We start from the raw sequence: 14070 nt of genomic DNA on the forward strand, positions 1-14070 counted from the left end.
CACCGGTGGCCGCGGGGAGAGTGGCAAAGTAATGGATGAACTATTATTACACACTTTTAGCAAGGGTCGCACGGACATCGCTAGCAATTTCGGTGCAGCCGTTGCTACACGAAAAATATTGAGCCATGTAATGGTGCGTTTACACAGATTTATCTAACGGATTTTTGAAGCCAAAGCCAGGAACAGACTATAAACAGTAAACGGGTCATAAAGGAAAGACTGAGATTTTTTCTCTTTTCAAATCCAATACTCGCTTTGGCTTCCAGAATCTGTCAGATAAATCTGCCTGTGTAAACGCTCCTTTATAGGCTCAGTAAACGAGCACGGATCGAGCAGATTAGCACTCGTTTACTATAGTGATTGGGCCGTCTAATATGGCTCTAAGGGTGCTTTTACACAGACAGATTTATCTGACAGCTTTTTGAAGCTAAAGCTAGGAATGGATTTGAGAACAGGAGAAATCTCAGTCTTTCCTTTATGACCTGTTCCCAGTTTATACTCTGTTCCTGGCTTTGGTTTAAAAAATCTGTCAGAAAAATCTGTCTGTGTAAACGCACCCTAAGGCGGGGCACTGCTGCAACTAGTGAAGGGATTATCAGAAGAAGCAGAGTCCTCTCACTGTTGGAACAGCAGTGGCAGGGTAACTAGGGCAGGTCAGTGTGCTTTATGTTTAAAGCATCCCAAATTTATTAAAGAAAAATAAAAAAAAAAAAAAAAACATACTGGAATATCCCTTTAATAACAAACACTTATCTAGTGGGAACATATGCAAAACAGGAGTCCGTGGAGCCTCGGTTGCGAGTCTCAAAACACGGGATAGCCAGATATCTCTAGCCTGTTGCCACGGGTTGCCACCATGATCGGGAGAGCACCACACCACCCTGATAAATAGCCCCTTAAAGGGGTTATCCAGCGCTACAAAAACATGGCCACTTTCCCCCTACTGTTGTCTCCAGATTGGGTGCGGGTTTTGAAACTCAGTTCCATTGAAGTAAATGGAGCTTAATTGCAAACCACACCTGAACTGGAGACAACAGTAGGGGGAAAGTGGCCATGTTTTTGTAGCGCTGCATAACCCCTTTAAGTCCCACTCGGTTGCGAGTATTGGAACATAAATAGGGAAACACCAGGGTGGCCCCTTTTGTCAATGTCTAACTCGAGGTGCGAGTATTGCGATCATGACAAGGGCTTGCCAAGGCAGGCTTCCATCCACAGACAGCCGTTTCGGGGTATTTGCCCCTCGTCAGTGTGGAGTAGGATTCTGGCTAGTTGGGGCAATAGCAAATCGACCAACAAAACAGAGTTATCACTGAACTCAAGGAGAACAGTGAAAAAAAATCCCAATGAAGTACTCAAGAGTCTCCACTGATGCCCTCAAAAATTTAAATATGCAAAACAGGAGATATCTGGCTATCCCATGTTTTGAGACTCGCAACCGAGGCTCCACGGACTCCTGTTTTGCATATTTAAATTTTTGAGGGCATCAGTGGAGACTCTTGTTTGAGTACTTCATTGGGATTTTTTTCACTGTTCTCCTTGAGTTCAGTAATAACTGTGTTTTGTTGGTCGATTTGCTATCGCCCCAACTAGCCAGAATCCTACTCCACACTGACGAGGGGCAAAAACCCTGAAACGGCTGTCTGTGGATGGAAGCCTGCCTTGGCAAGCCCTTGTCATGATCGCAATACTCGCACCTTGAGTTAGACATTGACAAAAGGGGCCACCCTGGTGTTTCCCTATTTATGTTCCAATACTCGCAACCGAGTGGGACTTAAGGGGCTATTTATCAGGGTGGTGTGGTGCTCTCCCTATCATGGAGGCACCCCGTGGCAACAGGCTAGAGATGTCTGGCTATCCCGTTTTGAGACTCGCAACCGAGGCTCCACGGACTCCTGTTTTGCATATTTAAATTTTTGGGGGCATCAGTGGGGACTCTTGATTGAGTACTTCATTGGAATTTTTTTCACTGTTCTCCTTGAGTTCAGTAATAACTGTGTTTTGTTGGTAAAGCTCAAAGGGGTTATCCAGCAAAAAAAAAAAAAAAAATCTTTCAAATAAACTTGTTTCAGAAAGATACATAGATTTGTAATTTACTTCTATTTAAAAATCTCAATCAAGCTTTCCTATACTTACCAGCTGCTGTATGTCCTGCATGAAGTGGTGTGTTTTTTTCCGCCTGACACAGTGCTCTCTGCTGCCACTCATGTCCGAGAAAGGAACTGTCCAGAGCAGCAGCAAAACCCCATAGAAAACCTATTTCTGATTTTTAATAGCTACCAAAAAGTCTAACACTCTTCCATACTTTTTTTTTAGCCATTGTTAGTCTGTATTCCGTGAGCTTTTGCTAATGTACACGTTAAGTGGGCATCACAAGCAATAAAACAGCCTTAATATTAATAAAACATGTGACCTCAAGAACAAAAAAGAAGAAATTAAAGGAGAAAACTTACTGTGTAGGTGATGGCTGCCAACATTCCTATCAAGGTCAAGGAGCTGATGGAAAATGACAAGGCATCCAAACCATCTGAAAAACAATTTGTCTTATGTGGTGACAACTCTTTCATGGAAAACAACAAATTATTGCGCTAGTGTTATTGCTGGTCTAAAAATCACGAGAATCGTGCAATCCTTTCCACTATTATTTAATAACAAAAAAGACTATTTATTTTTGCATGTAAAATAAAAGATGACGAGTCCGGTCCACATATGGCCAGCACATGGCTAACAAAAAACTTACATCACAATAAATAGAAAAAAACAATCCCACATTTGTATGGAGATTTAGATTTGTGCTATTCAAAAGAGCCATAGGGGGAGATTTATCAAACATGCTGTAAAGTGAAACTGGCTCAGTTGCCCCTAGCAACCAATCAGATTCCACCTTTCATTTTCCAAAGAGTCTGTGATGAATGAAAGGAGGAATCTGATTGGTTGCTAGGGGCAACTGAGCCAGTTTCACTTTAGACACTAGAGGGGAGATTTATTAAACATGGTGTAAGGTTACAAACCCACTTGGGGGGTCTGCAGCGAGTCTCCATGCTGCGTTTTTGCAGCGAGACTCGCTGCAGATCCCGGCCCCTATGCTTTTAATGGCAGACAAACACGCAGCAGGGATGTACATCCCTGCTGCGAGTTTGTCTGCAGCCCTCCCCATTAACCCCCCGGCCGCCAGAGCTGATACTTCACCTGATCCCGGCTCCAGCGGTTCCCGATGTCTTCAGCAAGCCGGAGCGGGGACCAGGTGAAGTATATGCTCCAGCCAGCCCCCCGCAGCCCCGACCGCCCGATCACCCGGCCGCCCCCCCGCAGCCCCTGCCGCCCGATCGCCCCCCCGCAGCCCGATCGCCCCCCCGCAGCACCGATCGCACGCCCCCCCCGCAGCACCGATCGCTTACACGCCCCCCTGCAGCCCCGGCCGCTCGATCGGGGGGGGGGGGGGGCGTGCGATCGGTGCTGCGGGGGGGGCGTGCGATCGGTGCTGCGGGGGGGGGGGGGGGGGGCAATCGGGCGGGGGGGGGGGGGGGGGGGCGATCGGGCGGCCGGGGCTGCGGGGGGGCGGCCGGGGCTGCGGGGGGCTGGCTGGAGCATATACTTCACCTGGTCCCCGCTCCGGCTTGCTGAAGACATCGGGAACCGCCGGAGCCGGGTTCAGGTGAAGTATCAGCTCCGGCGGCCGGGGGGGTTAATGGGGAGGGCTGCAGACAAACTCGCAGCAGGGATGTACACCCCTGCTGCGTGTTTGTCTGCCATTAAAAGCATAGGGCCGGGATCTGCAGCGAGTCTCGCTGCAAAAACGCAGCATGGAGACTCGCTGCAGACCCGCCAAGTGGGTTTGTAACCTAAAGGTCCATTTACACAGCCAGATATGGAGCCGCGGAAGAGCAGCCAATCAGCAATTGACCAATCGAGTGACTGGGCCGCACGAACGATAGAATCTTGTCTCCTGTCCTGACGGACAGCTCTCTTGCTGGGGGCATATTACTATGCATTAGACCCTTCCACTGCTCTCTATGCATTTACCCTTTTAAATGCAAAGTAATTGTATATTACAGCTACAAATACCAACATACAACGATCAGATTTTTTTTATTTTTTTTTTCCTTAACGCAAAGTGATTCTAGAGATGTAACAAATGAAACAAGAGCCACAGGTCAGTGAGCTACTTAAACCAAGGAACAGCTATGGAATATGGCAAATTAATACAGAAAAACAATACACTTCAAGCTTAGAAATCCTCTGGGAACAGCAATTATGAAGGTTTTCTTCATATCGGGATTGGGAAACAGCTGGGCTCCCTTTAAGCAGCTGAAGTAGTAATGGCACATGTGTTTATCTAATCTATACTAAGAACTTGTCAGTTCTGTTAACCCTTCATAGAGTTAAAGGTTTGGCTCTATAAAAGCATTAAAAAAAAAAAAAAAACACACAACACACACCACAAAAAAAGGTTATGAAACAGAAAGGAAAGGTATAAGATTTCCTTTAAAGAGAATGTGTCATCCCAGCTGCATTCCCTTTAACCTCCCACACCATCTCTATCTACTCCTGGTTTTGGTTCTAACGTCTACATCAAAAACCATAAGTCTGATTCCGGCCTTTAAAGAAGTTGTCTGAGATAAAAAATAAAAGATCCTTTTTTTCCTTTCTAGTAACAGAGCAACAACCTTCCCTGAACTGTGTCTGGTATAGTAGCGTAGTCTTATTCACCCAAATAACCTGTTTGAAGTAGTTGTTCCATCCAGTACTACATGACATAGAAACAACTGGGCGTTGTGTTCCGCCCTTCAGAGACAGACTCATCCTTTGCGGCGGATAAGTTGTCTCTACGCCATGAAGGCCATTTGCCCTAAGGCTACGTTCACACAGAGCAAAAGGGACGGATTACGCGAGGAAATATTTCCGCCTGAAATCAACTGACGCTGAATTCAGAGCAGAATGTAAGCAGAATCCCTGCGTATTCCGCTAGGAAAGTTCAGCTCGTAATCAGCTCTTGACAAATTCAGCGCGGAATACTCGAGGAATCCGCGCTGAATCCGCATGCATTCAGGCGCTGAAATTCAGTGAGTATTTGGCGAGTAAACTAGACTATACCAGAATATATACTAGAATCCTCCCCCCCCCCCTTTTTACTCCATTTCCGCGCTGATTCAGCGCGTAATTTCCGCTTGTATTACGCTTGTATTCCGCGCTGAAACAGAAAATCAGAGCCCCATTGGTTTGTATAGGCTTCCGCTAGCGGAAGAATGAACATGTTCATTCTTCGGGCGGAAAGCGGATTAGTTCAGTGCGGAAATTCCACCGTGTGAACTGCAGAGCAGAATTTCCATTCAACACAATGGAAATTAGCTCTGCACCTATTTTAACGGCTGAAATTTCAGCGCAGAAATTCAGCTGCTTTTGCTCATGTGAACGAGCCCTTACCGGGCAGCTCCCCCACCCTCCTGGCTTTCTCAGATTCCTTCCTGCCCCGTGCAGATGAGGTGGGGGAGGGGAGGGGCGGGGAGGGAGAGCTGGTGCCAGTGAGAAGGAGGACAACAGAGGAGGCAGGTGCTGGGAAGATATAAGGATCTTCCTAATGAAATGTAAGTGCCTGTTTGTATGTTTGGGAGTGTGAGTGAATGAATGAGTGAATGAATGAATGAATGAATGAATGAATGAATGAATGAATGTGTGTATGTATGTGTGAGAGTGAGTGAGTGAGTGAGTGAATGAATGAATGAATGAGAGTGTGTGTGTGTGTGTGTGTGTGTGTGAATGCATGTGTGAGTGTGTGTATGTATGTATGTGTGAGAGTGAGTGAATGCATGTGTGAGTGTGTGTATGTATGTATGTATGTGTGAGAGTGAGTGAATGCATGTGTGAGCGAGAATGCATGTGAGAGTGAGTGAATGCATGTGTGAGTGAGTGAGTGAGTGAATGAGTGTGTGAGTGTGTGAATGTGTGAGTGAGTGTGTGTGTGTGAGAGTGTGAGAGTGTGTGTGTGTGTGTGTGTTTGAGAGTGTGTGTGTGTGTGCATATGTGAGTGAATGTGTGTATATGAAAAGTCTGCTCTGACCTGCAGAGGGAGCTGTAGCACTCCAGGCAAGCTGCTCTTCCTGCAGGTCAGGGCACCCGCTGCTGGGCCGTTCGCCTGCCCGCCCCCAGGAGACCAGAACCGCTGCGCGCCCCCATCACCTCATCCCACAGAGAAATTCATGGGAAGGCTCCTCAGTGTCATGTGATGAAGGGTTCATGCCAGGGCGCTTGTTTGCTGACAGGGATGCTGCAGCTGTTGGTGCTGCCTAATTCAAACATGGCGGCCAGGTGAGCGTGTCCTGTGAGTCCAGCGGGCAGTGTGTCCCGTGCCGTCGCACATGCTGGGATGATGCTCCCCCAATGTCACCTACACTGGTGAGGTCTCCCCCCCCCCCCGACTCCCGTACACGGAAGAGGTCAGAAGTGAGAGACACCTGAGAGGAACATGTGCTGGGCCGGTGTAGCAGAGCTGAGTTAGTAGACATGCTGGGAGCTGGAGGACTCTCATGTGGTGTCAGAGAGGGTTCTCCCATTCTGTGTGTATCCAGCTGGTGCAACACTACAACTTCCAGCATGTACTGACAGCTAGCCTGTGACAACACTACAACTCCCAGCATGTACTGACAGCCTGTGACAACACTAACTCCCAGCATGCACTGACAGCTAGCTTGTGACAACACTACAACTCCCAGCATGTACTGACATTGCATGCTGGGAGTTAAAAGTGTTGTCACAGGTTGTCAGTACATGCTAGGATTTGTAGTGTCATAGGCTGTCAGTGCATGTTGGGAGTTGTAGTGTTGTTGCAGGTTAGCTAACCTGCGACTACACTACAACTCCCAGCATGTACTGACAGCTAACCTGCGACTACACTACAACTCCCAGCATGCACTGACAGCTAACCTGCGACTACACTATAACTCCCAGCATGTACTGACTACCTGTTCTACTACACGCTGCAATACTGATAACTGTTACTATGACATATCAGAGATTGCAGAAAAGGTACCGTACACTATATTTTGGCTTGTAAATCAGCAAATATTTTGGGCTGTAAAAAATCAATAATAAGTCCCCCATTTTGGTAGGGGGTCCAGACATTTTGGCTGTATGGGGCCCAAAAATTCCTGATGGCGGCCCTGCCCTAAGGTAGGATTCACATGTACCGCATGTGCAGGGGATTACACACACACACACGTTTCTCAAAGTGAAACCAACTACAATACTGATTTCAATTAAAGTGTCACTGTCGTTTTATTTATTTATTTTTTTGCAGAAATCAATAGTCCAGGCGATTTTAAGAAATGTTTTAACTGGTTTTATTAGGCAAATCTGCCATTATCTGCATTCAAAGAGACTTTCCCCAGGTCCCCCCCCCTCCTCTCTCTCCTTCACTGCTCATTATCAGGAAATCTCCACTCCTTTACATCAGTCGGACCCTGTCTGTTCTATGGAGAGGGGAGGGGGAGGAGGGAGATTAGTCACCAGCAGAGAGCAGAGAACAAAGTATTACACAGAGGGAGCTGCATGAAAGCCAGTATTCAGAGGTCAGTGCTGACTTCAGAGGAGATAGCCCGGTGATGTAACTGTAAATAACTCTTTATTGTCCTGTTTTGGTGCCTCATCTCCCTCTACCCCTCCCCTCTTCATAGAAAAATCATGAAGACAGGGGGAGAGCTTCAAACTGCTTTTTCATGAAAAAAAATGCATTTTAAGGCTAATAAACCAATTACAAAGTTTCTTAAAAAATCACCTGAACTATTGATTTCTGCAAAAAAAAAAAGTTTTTGACACTCCATTCCCACGGGAGAATATTGTACTATAGACTAATCACTTAGCTGCCAACATCATGCTTACCTGCCTGCGTTCCCCTGCAGCTCTCCCACATGCCTCTGAGTCCTCATACCCTCACAGAGTGTTCAGCCAATCACTGCTATCCCGCTATAGCCAAAAATTGGCTAAACGGGCAGTCACTGAGTAGGGACCCAGAGAAGCATGCGAGAAAGCGGTGGTGGAACACAGACAGGTAAGTATGATGTCAGGCACTAAGTTGTTAATTTTTACAAGTCCATAGCACGATACATTTGCGCAGTGGAATTTAAAATCATTGCGAAAATTTGTGCCATAGACATTAACATTAAACCAAGCGGATTTGCTGCAGACCCACAGCTTGAAAGCCACTGCAAACCTATTATATGTGAGAACACACTAAGGGCCAGTACACGTGGAGTAAAAGTGCCAGAATTCCGCCAGCCTCAGTGTCATACTGGCTGTCTATGGGAGGGCTCGGGCCTCCTCTCTCTGTGCAGAGATGTCAATTCTTCCAAGCAGAGAGAGGAGGCCCGAGCCCTCCCATAGACAGCCAGTATGACACAGAGGCAGAGAGTTCCGCGGTGAAATTCCACAAGTTTTACTCTGTGTGAACTGGCCCTAAGGGTATGTTGACACTGTGGAATAGGTGAGTATTCAGCGAGGAATTGAAGAGGAAAGTTTTCTGCTTGAAATTCCTTGCCTATTTAGCTCTGGCAGAATATGGGTGTGTACACACTGCTGAAAAGTGACGGAAACTCCGTCGCTCGTGCCCGCGTCATAGACTCCATTCTATGCACAGGCAGATTCCTTCCTCTGTTCAAAGAATGAACGAGCGGGCGGGAGCGGCGGATTACGCGACTTCCATCACTTTTCAGCAGTGTGCACATACTCTAGGAGCAGAATTTGAGCAGAAATCAAGCCCCATTGACTTCTATAGGATTAATCGAGCTGAATCCGCCCAAAGCAGTGACATGTCAATTCTTCAGGCGGAAAACGTATCCGCAGCAAAATTTTCAGCGCAGAAATTCCGTAGTGAGAACAATAGTGTGGAAATCCAATAAAATCAATGGGACAATGCGAAGTTCATACTTTACGGCTGGAATTAGAAGTGGAATCGGCGGCAATTTTGATGCGGATTCCATCACTGATTCCTCAGTGTCAACAAACCCTAAAAAGTGCATTATTTGTACTGTATTAAAAAGTTATTCCAAAAAAATTTAAAATGAGGGGTACTCCAGCAAAAATCAATATTTCAAATAAACTGGTTTCAAAAAGTCATATAGATTTGTAATGTACTTATATTGAAAAATCTCAAGTATTCCCATACTTATCAGCTGCAGTATGTCCTGCAGGAAATGTTTTCTTTTCAGTCTAACACAGTGCTCTCTGCTGCCACCTCTGTCCATGTCAGCAACTGCCCAGAGCAGGAGAGGATTTTTTATGTAGATTTGCTACTGCTCTGGGCAGTTCCTGACATGGACAGAGGTGGCAGCAGAGAGCACTGTGTCAGACTGAAAAAACACTTCATGCAGGACATACAGCAGCTGATAAGTACTGGAAGACTTTAGTAATTTACTTCTATTTAAAAATCTCATCTAAATAACTTTCTGAAACCAGTCGATTTGAAAGTAAAGACTTTCGCCGGCGTTCCCCTTTAATCTAACATGACCTATTTAGTCAATGACTGAATTTAGCACATGCTATAAACATGCAATTCTCTAATCAAATATATGCAGGTGCCCCAAAATGGGATCATTTCACAACACTTCCCCGTGTTTATTAGCGAATATGACAGTGATGACGGTTGAATCATGATCGCAGACGAGAAAAATAAATTCTCAGAGTCCATTGTTGCCAGAAATGATTTATGAGGGTGTGCGGCAGCTTATTGCTTTTGGTTATTGTTCCGCACACACTTCAGTTGTATTACCAATGTTTCTGCGCATTCACCAGACAATGGCAAAAGGAACATAGAATTATGAAGCTAGTCCGTCAAACCAAAAAAGAGTCAGCAAGAACTATGAGGAGCCGGGAAATATATGCATACATTGACATCTATATAAATGGATTTAAAAAGTTCTGTATTGCAGTAATTTTTCAACACTACCAGCAACATGGCTTCTGGGATTATTCTAGTCCTGTTATTTATCATTGTACGTCATGGCCCAGTTTCCAGTGAAGGCCAGATGATGGACCATTTATATCAAGTTGTTTTTTTTTTTTTTTTTTTTTTTTTTTTAACCACATACATGTAAAGACAATAGAATTATGTGTTATGCTTTTGCTTATTAGAATAAGATAATTTTATTCTGTGAAGGAGAATTAGGCTGGGTTCACACTAAGGTTTTTCAATCAATTTCTGCAAAAAAAAAAAAAAAAAAAAAAAAAAAAAAAAAACAACAACAAAAAGAACATGCATTTGTGTGCATCCGTTTTGATCCGTTTTTTCACTGACTTCCATTATTTAAAAAAAAAAAAAAAAAAAAATCAAAGAATTTTTTTTTTTTTTAAGCTGACGCCTTTTGATCCTTTTTTTTCCCCAATGGAAGTCCACATAAAAATGGATGCACACAAATGCATCTGGTTTTATCATCCGTTTTTTGCAAAAAAACAGATTGCAAAAACAGTGTGAACCCAGCCTTAGGCTACGTCCACACTATGTATGAGACCGGCCCAGTCTCATACATAGTCTGAAAAGATCATCCCGGCCAGTAATGCAGTACCGGCCGGATGATCTTTAGTGCAGCAGAGTTGTGATGGGGGCGCATCACAACTCCCCACAGCACACTATGGAGCAAGCGGCTGTGCACTGACATGTCAGTTTTCTACGGCGCCGCTAGGGATCCCGGCTGGAGTATATACCATGTGTATACACCCCGCCCCGGGATCCCTTCAGCCTGCAGCACTACCTAAGTTCAGTGGAAATCACTGGCGTTGAAACCGCGACCGTGATTTCCACAGAACTTACGTAGTGTGAACATAGCCTTACACTATATCAATACACAATGGCGCTAATATATAGTGTAGTAGGCACAGTAATGAATAATGATGAGAGCAGATATTGGTCAGACTAAGAATAGGCACAACACTACTGATCGCATGTAGCATTGGGATATTGTCCGCTGCCTGGATTGTGGTCTCAGGCAGATACCATCCGTCACAATGTGTTTGCCAATATTAGTAATCTTCAACCTGTCAAATCAAATCACTAGATATGCCTTGGCGCAGGACTCGCAAAGAATTATCTGGATACTGGAGATAGATTTCTGAACCAAGCGACGCGTTTAGGGGCTGTACTAGCACCTTCCTCCTGAGGAAGGTGCTAGTACAGCCCTGAAACGCTTCTCTTAACATCCATAACTATATCTCCAGTATCCAGATTATTCTTTGCGAGTCCTGCACCAAGGCATATCTAGTGATTTGATTTTCCGGTTGGAGATTATTGGCTGCTTACATAACCCTGCTGGGCAGTACAACAGTATGGAAAGGAACACCAATGGCATATCTGAATTTTACTGTAGCTCTCTACGCACTTCAGGACTCCCAAAAAAAGGAGCGTCTTGATACAGCGTCCAAGTGGATCTCCATTCTACCAAATTATCATCAAATTCAGATTATTATTTTGGAGATTGGTTGGGGATGTCTTCCATAGTGATTTGATGGTGGAGCACTCAATTTAAGTACTTTGCTTGTACTGTTTGCCATATAATGTATGTGTTTATTGGACTAATTACATTTAGAGGCATTCCATCCACCAGCCTTTAATACATACGTGTGTGTGTGTGTGTGTGTGTAATTTATATATATATATATATATATATATATATATATCCATGCCGATCACCTAATCTCAATGTGCCTGTGCAATTACTGTTACTGATGCACGTCCATAGTTCAGCCCGTAGCTGCTGAGGACAGCTCTACGGATGTGTAAATGTCACCCAAGTCTTTCCCGATATGTCTTATGCTTTAGGCCGTCCACCATTTTTGTGGCCCAGTTTGTACCCGTTCTATTTTAGGCCTAGTGTACATTTATCCGGCGGAGTTTCCCTCCGATGCAGTAGAATAGCACTGGAGGGAAACGCATCTCTGAACTGATCCCATTGTTTTCAGCGTTCTGACGTGCGGTCAGCTCCCTCATCTGGCACCGCATCCATTAAAGTCTATGGAGCACCGGAGGCATGCAGTGTACAGACGCATGCATTATGCATCCTTCGGCTTTTGCCTCCGGCGCTCCAAGAAGAGCTGCCCCTGTACCTTCCCCCATTAACCCTTGTGACCCTGGCCCTGCAAAAGAGTGGCCCCTGGCAGGAGGAACAGCCCCCAGCTCCTCTATACAGGTGCAGCACCCTTGGCTCTCCAGCTGTTGCAAAACTACAACTCTCATCATGCCTGGGATATCCAGGCATGATAGGAGTTCTAGTTTTGCAACAGCTGGAAAGCCAAGGTTCCCTACCCCAGCTCTAGGAGATGTCCCCATGTATTGCAGCCCACAGTAAAGGACTCAGGACTCCCATGTGTTGCTGCCCCCTATATAGATGGCCCCCTGTAATGCTGTAGAGGAAAAAACTGACAACAACTGATTAACTGATGGTTTTTACCGAAAAAAGGATTGAAAACCTGATGACAACTGATGCATCAGTTGTGACATCAGTTGTGTCAATTTCATACGAAAAAAAAACATATATGTAAACTAGGCCTCAGAAATCGCTCTTCTCCAGCCAATAACAGGTTAGAAATATAGACTTGCAAAGCAAAAGGGAAGGAAAACATTTAACAAACTAAGCAGATGAATAATAAATCTGATGAAGGTAACAACACTTACAACCACTACCAAGTTCTTGAAAGAGAATCTTGATTTTATCAAACTCGGTGATGTTTTTGCCTGAAGGAATATCCAGTGGTGCAAATGCACTAAAAACAAAACAAAAATCAATAATGATATATGACAGTCAACTTTTTAATCTCTCACTTTTTTATTTTTTGTAAATAAAGCATTAGAAAAATAGTAATGTAAGAAATGTATCTAATATTTAGTAACATTAAGATAATATTAAGATAATACACGGTTGAAGGCACAAGAGCCATTTAGTATATTTTTACATATGTATATTTCGTTACTTGAGTAAACGTGTATTTATGCGTACAAAAGATTTTACATACTGAACGCCTTTAGAAAGACTGTCATGGGCAAAGTTTTTCTTCTTTGGGGGACATATCAGATATTATTATATCAAAATTGAGCCACAGTCCAACCATTCTGTCTAGACTAAAAAAAAAAAAATATATATATAATAATATATATATATATATATATATATATATATATATATATATATATATATATTTCACAGAAAATTGACAAATTCATATAAAGGGAACTTCCCACTTTTCATTGTCATGTATGAAAACTATATACAATAGGCCTGCACAGAACCCTAGCATAGCTTGCAACGCAGCAAGATCAGTCAATAGAAAACCCTTTATAAGTGTTCCAGTAGTATTCCCTGATAGCTTCTGTCCCAACCTCCCTCCCCCACACACACCCCTTTGAAGCCTTGATTGATAGAGCTTTCCCTATACCCAAACAGGTTAAAACCTATCAAATCAAGGCTGGTGAAGCAGGGGGAAGCCACCAAGGACCACCAACCACTTGTGGTTTCTGCAAAATTAAAATAGTGACGTTTCCTTAAAAAAAAAAAAATTAAAAATACTGAAGGACCGTAAACTTCTGGCCAAGTATGAGACCTTGTTCCTGAAAGCTGGATGTGATGTGCCCATCACATTCACCTTCCTTTCCTGCCTGGCATCGGTCACTCACTTTGGTGCCAGGCAGGAGAAGGGAGGGAACTGTGCAACGGTGAATGGCTGCACAGTTCCCTCAATGATCAGGTAGAGTGCTTTATCTGGTTCCCGGACACTGTTTGTCATCCCGACTGCGGACTACAAAACCCAGGGACTTTGGCAGATATTTTTTTGTTAAAAAGTGCATTGTATAGTCAGACGGGGGATTTAACGAAGCATTAGAGTATTTTTTTTTCATTTTATTTTTTTATTACTATGCAGCTAGTATTATCTTGGTTATTAATTTTTGTCAATTTTCTGAAATCTTTTCTTTTACTTGGGTGATAGTCACCTGTACTGACCCTAGCTGCCCATATGTGATGATGCTGTGCTGATGCATCATGGGACTGATAGCATAGCACAGAAAGAGAAATAGCAGGGTAAAATCAATGCCAAGAT

At 44.2% G+C, this 14070-nt stretch overlaps 1 protein-coding gene across 3 annotated transcripts in view; it reads right to left on the reverse strand.

The window, feature by feature from the left end:
• The window catches only part of LMBRD1 (LMBR1 domain containing 1), a 122865-nt gene that overhangs the window by 69552 nt on the left and 39243 nt on the right, over window positions 1-14070 (reverse strand). For all 3 annotated transcript variants that reach the window (XM_069973481.1, XM_069973480.1, XM_069973482.1), the window contains exons 6-7: window positions 12653-12741; window positions 2451-2524 (exon numbers count right to left, since the gene is read on the reverse strand). In XM_069973481.1, the coding sequence (XP_069829582.1) occupies window positions 2451-2524; window positions 12653-12741 (163 nt within the window). The remainder of the gene's footprint in view (window positions 1-2450; window positions 2525-12652; window positions 12742-14070) is intronic.

Source organism: Dendropsophus ebraccatus, chromosome 6, assembly GCF_027789765.1.
Source record: "Dendropsophus ebraccatus isolate aDenEbr1 chromosome 6, aDenEbr1.pat, whole genome shotgun sequence".
Taxonomy (NCBI): Eukaryota; Metazoa; Chordata; class Amphibia; order Anura; family Hylidae; genus Dendropsophus; species Dendropsophus ebraccatus.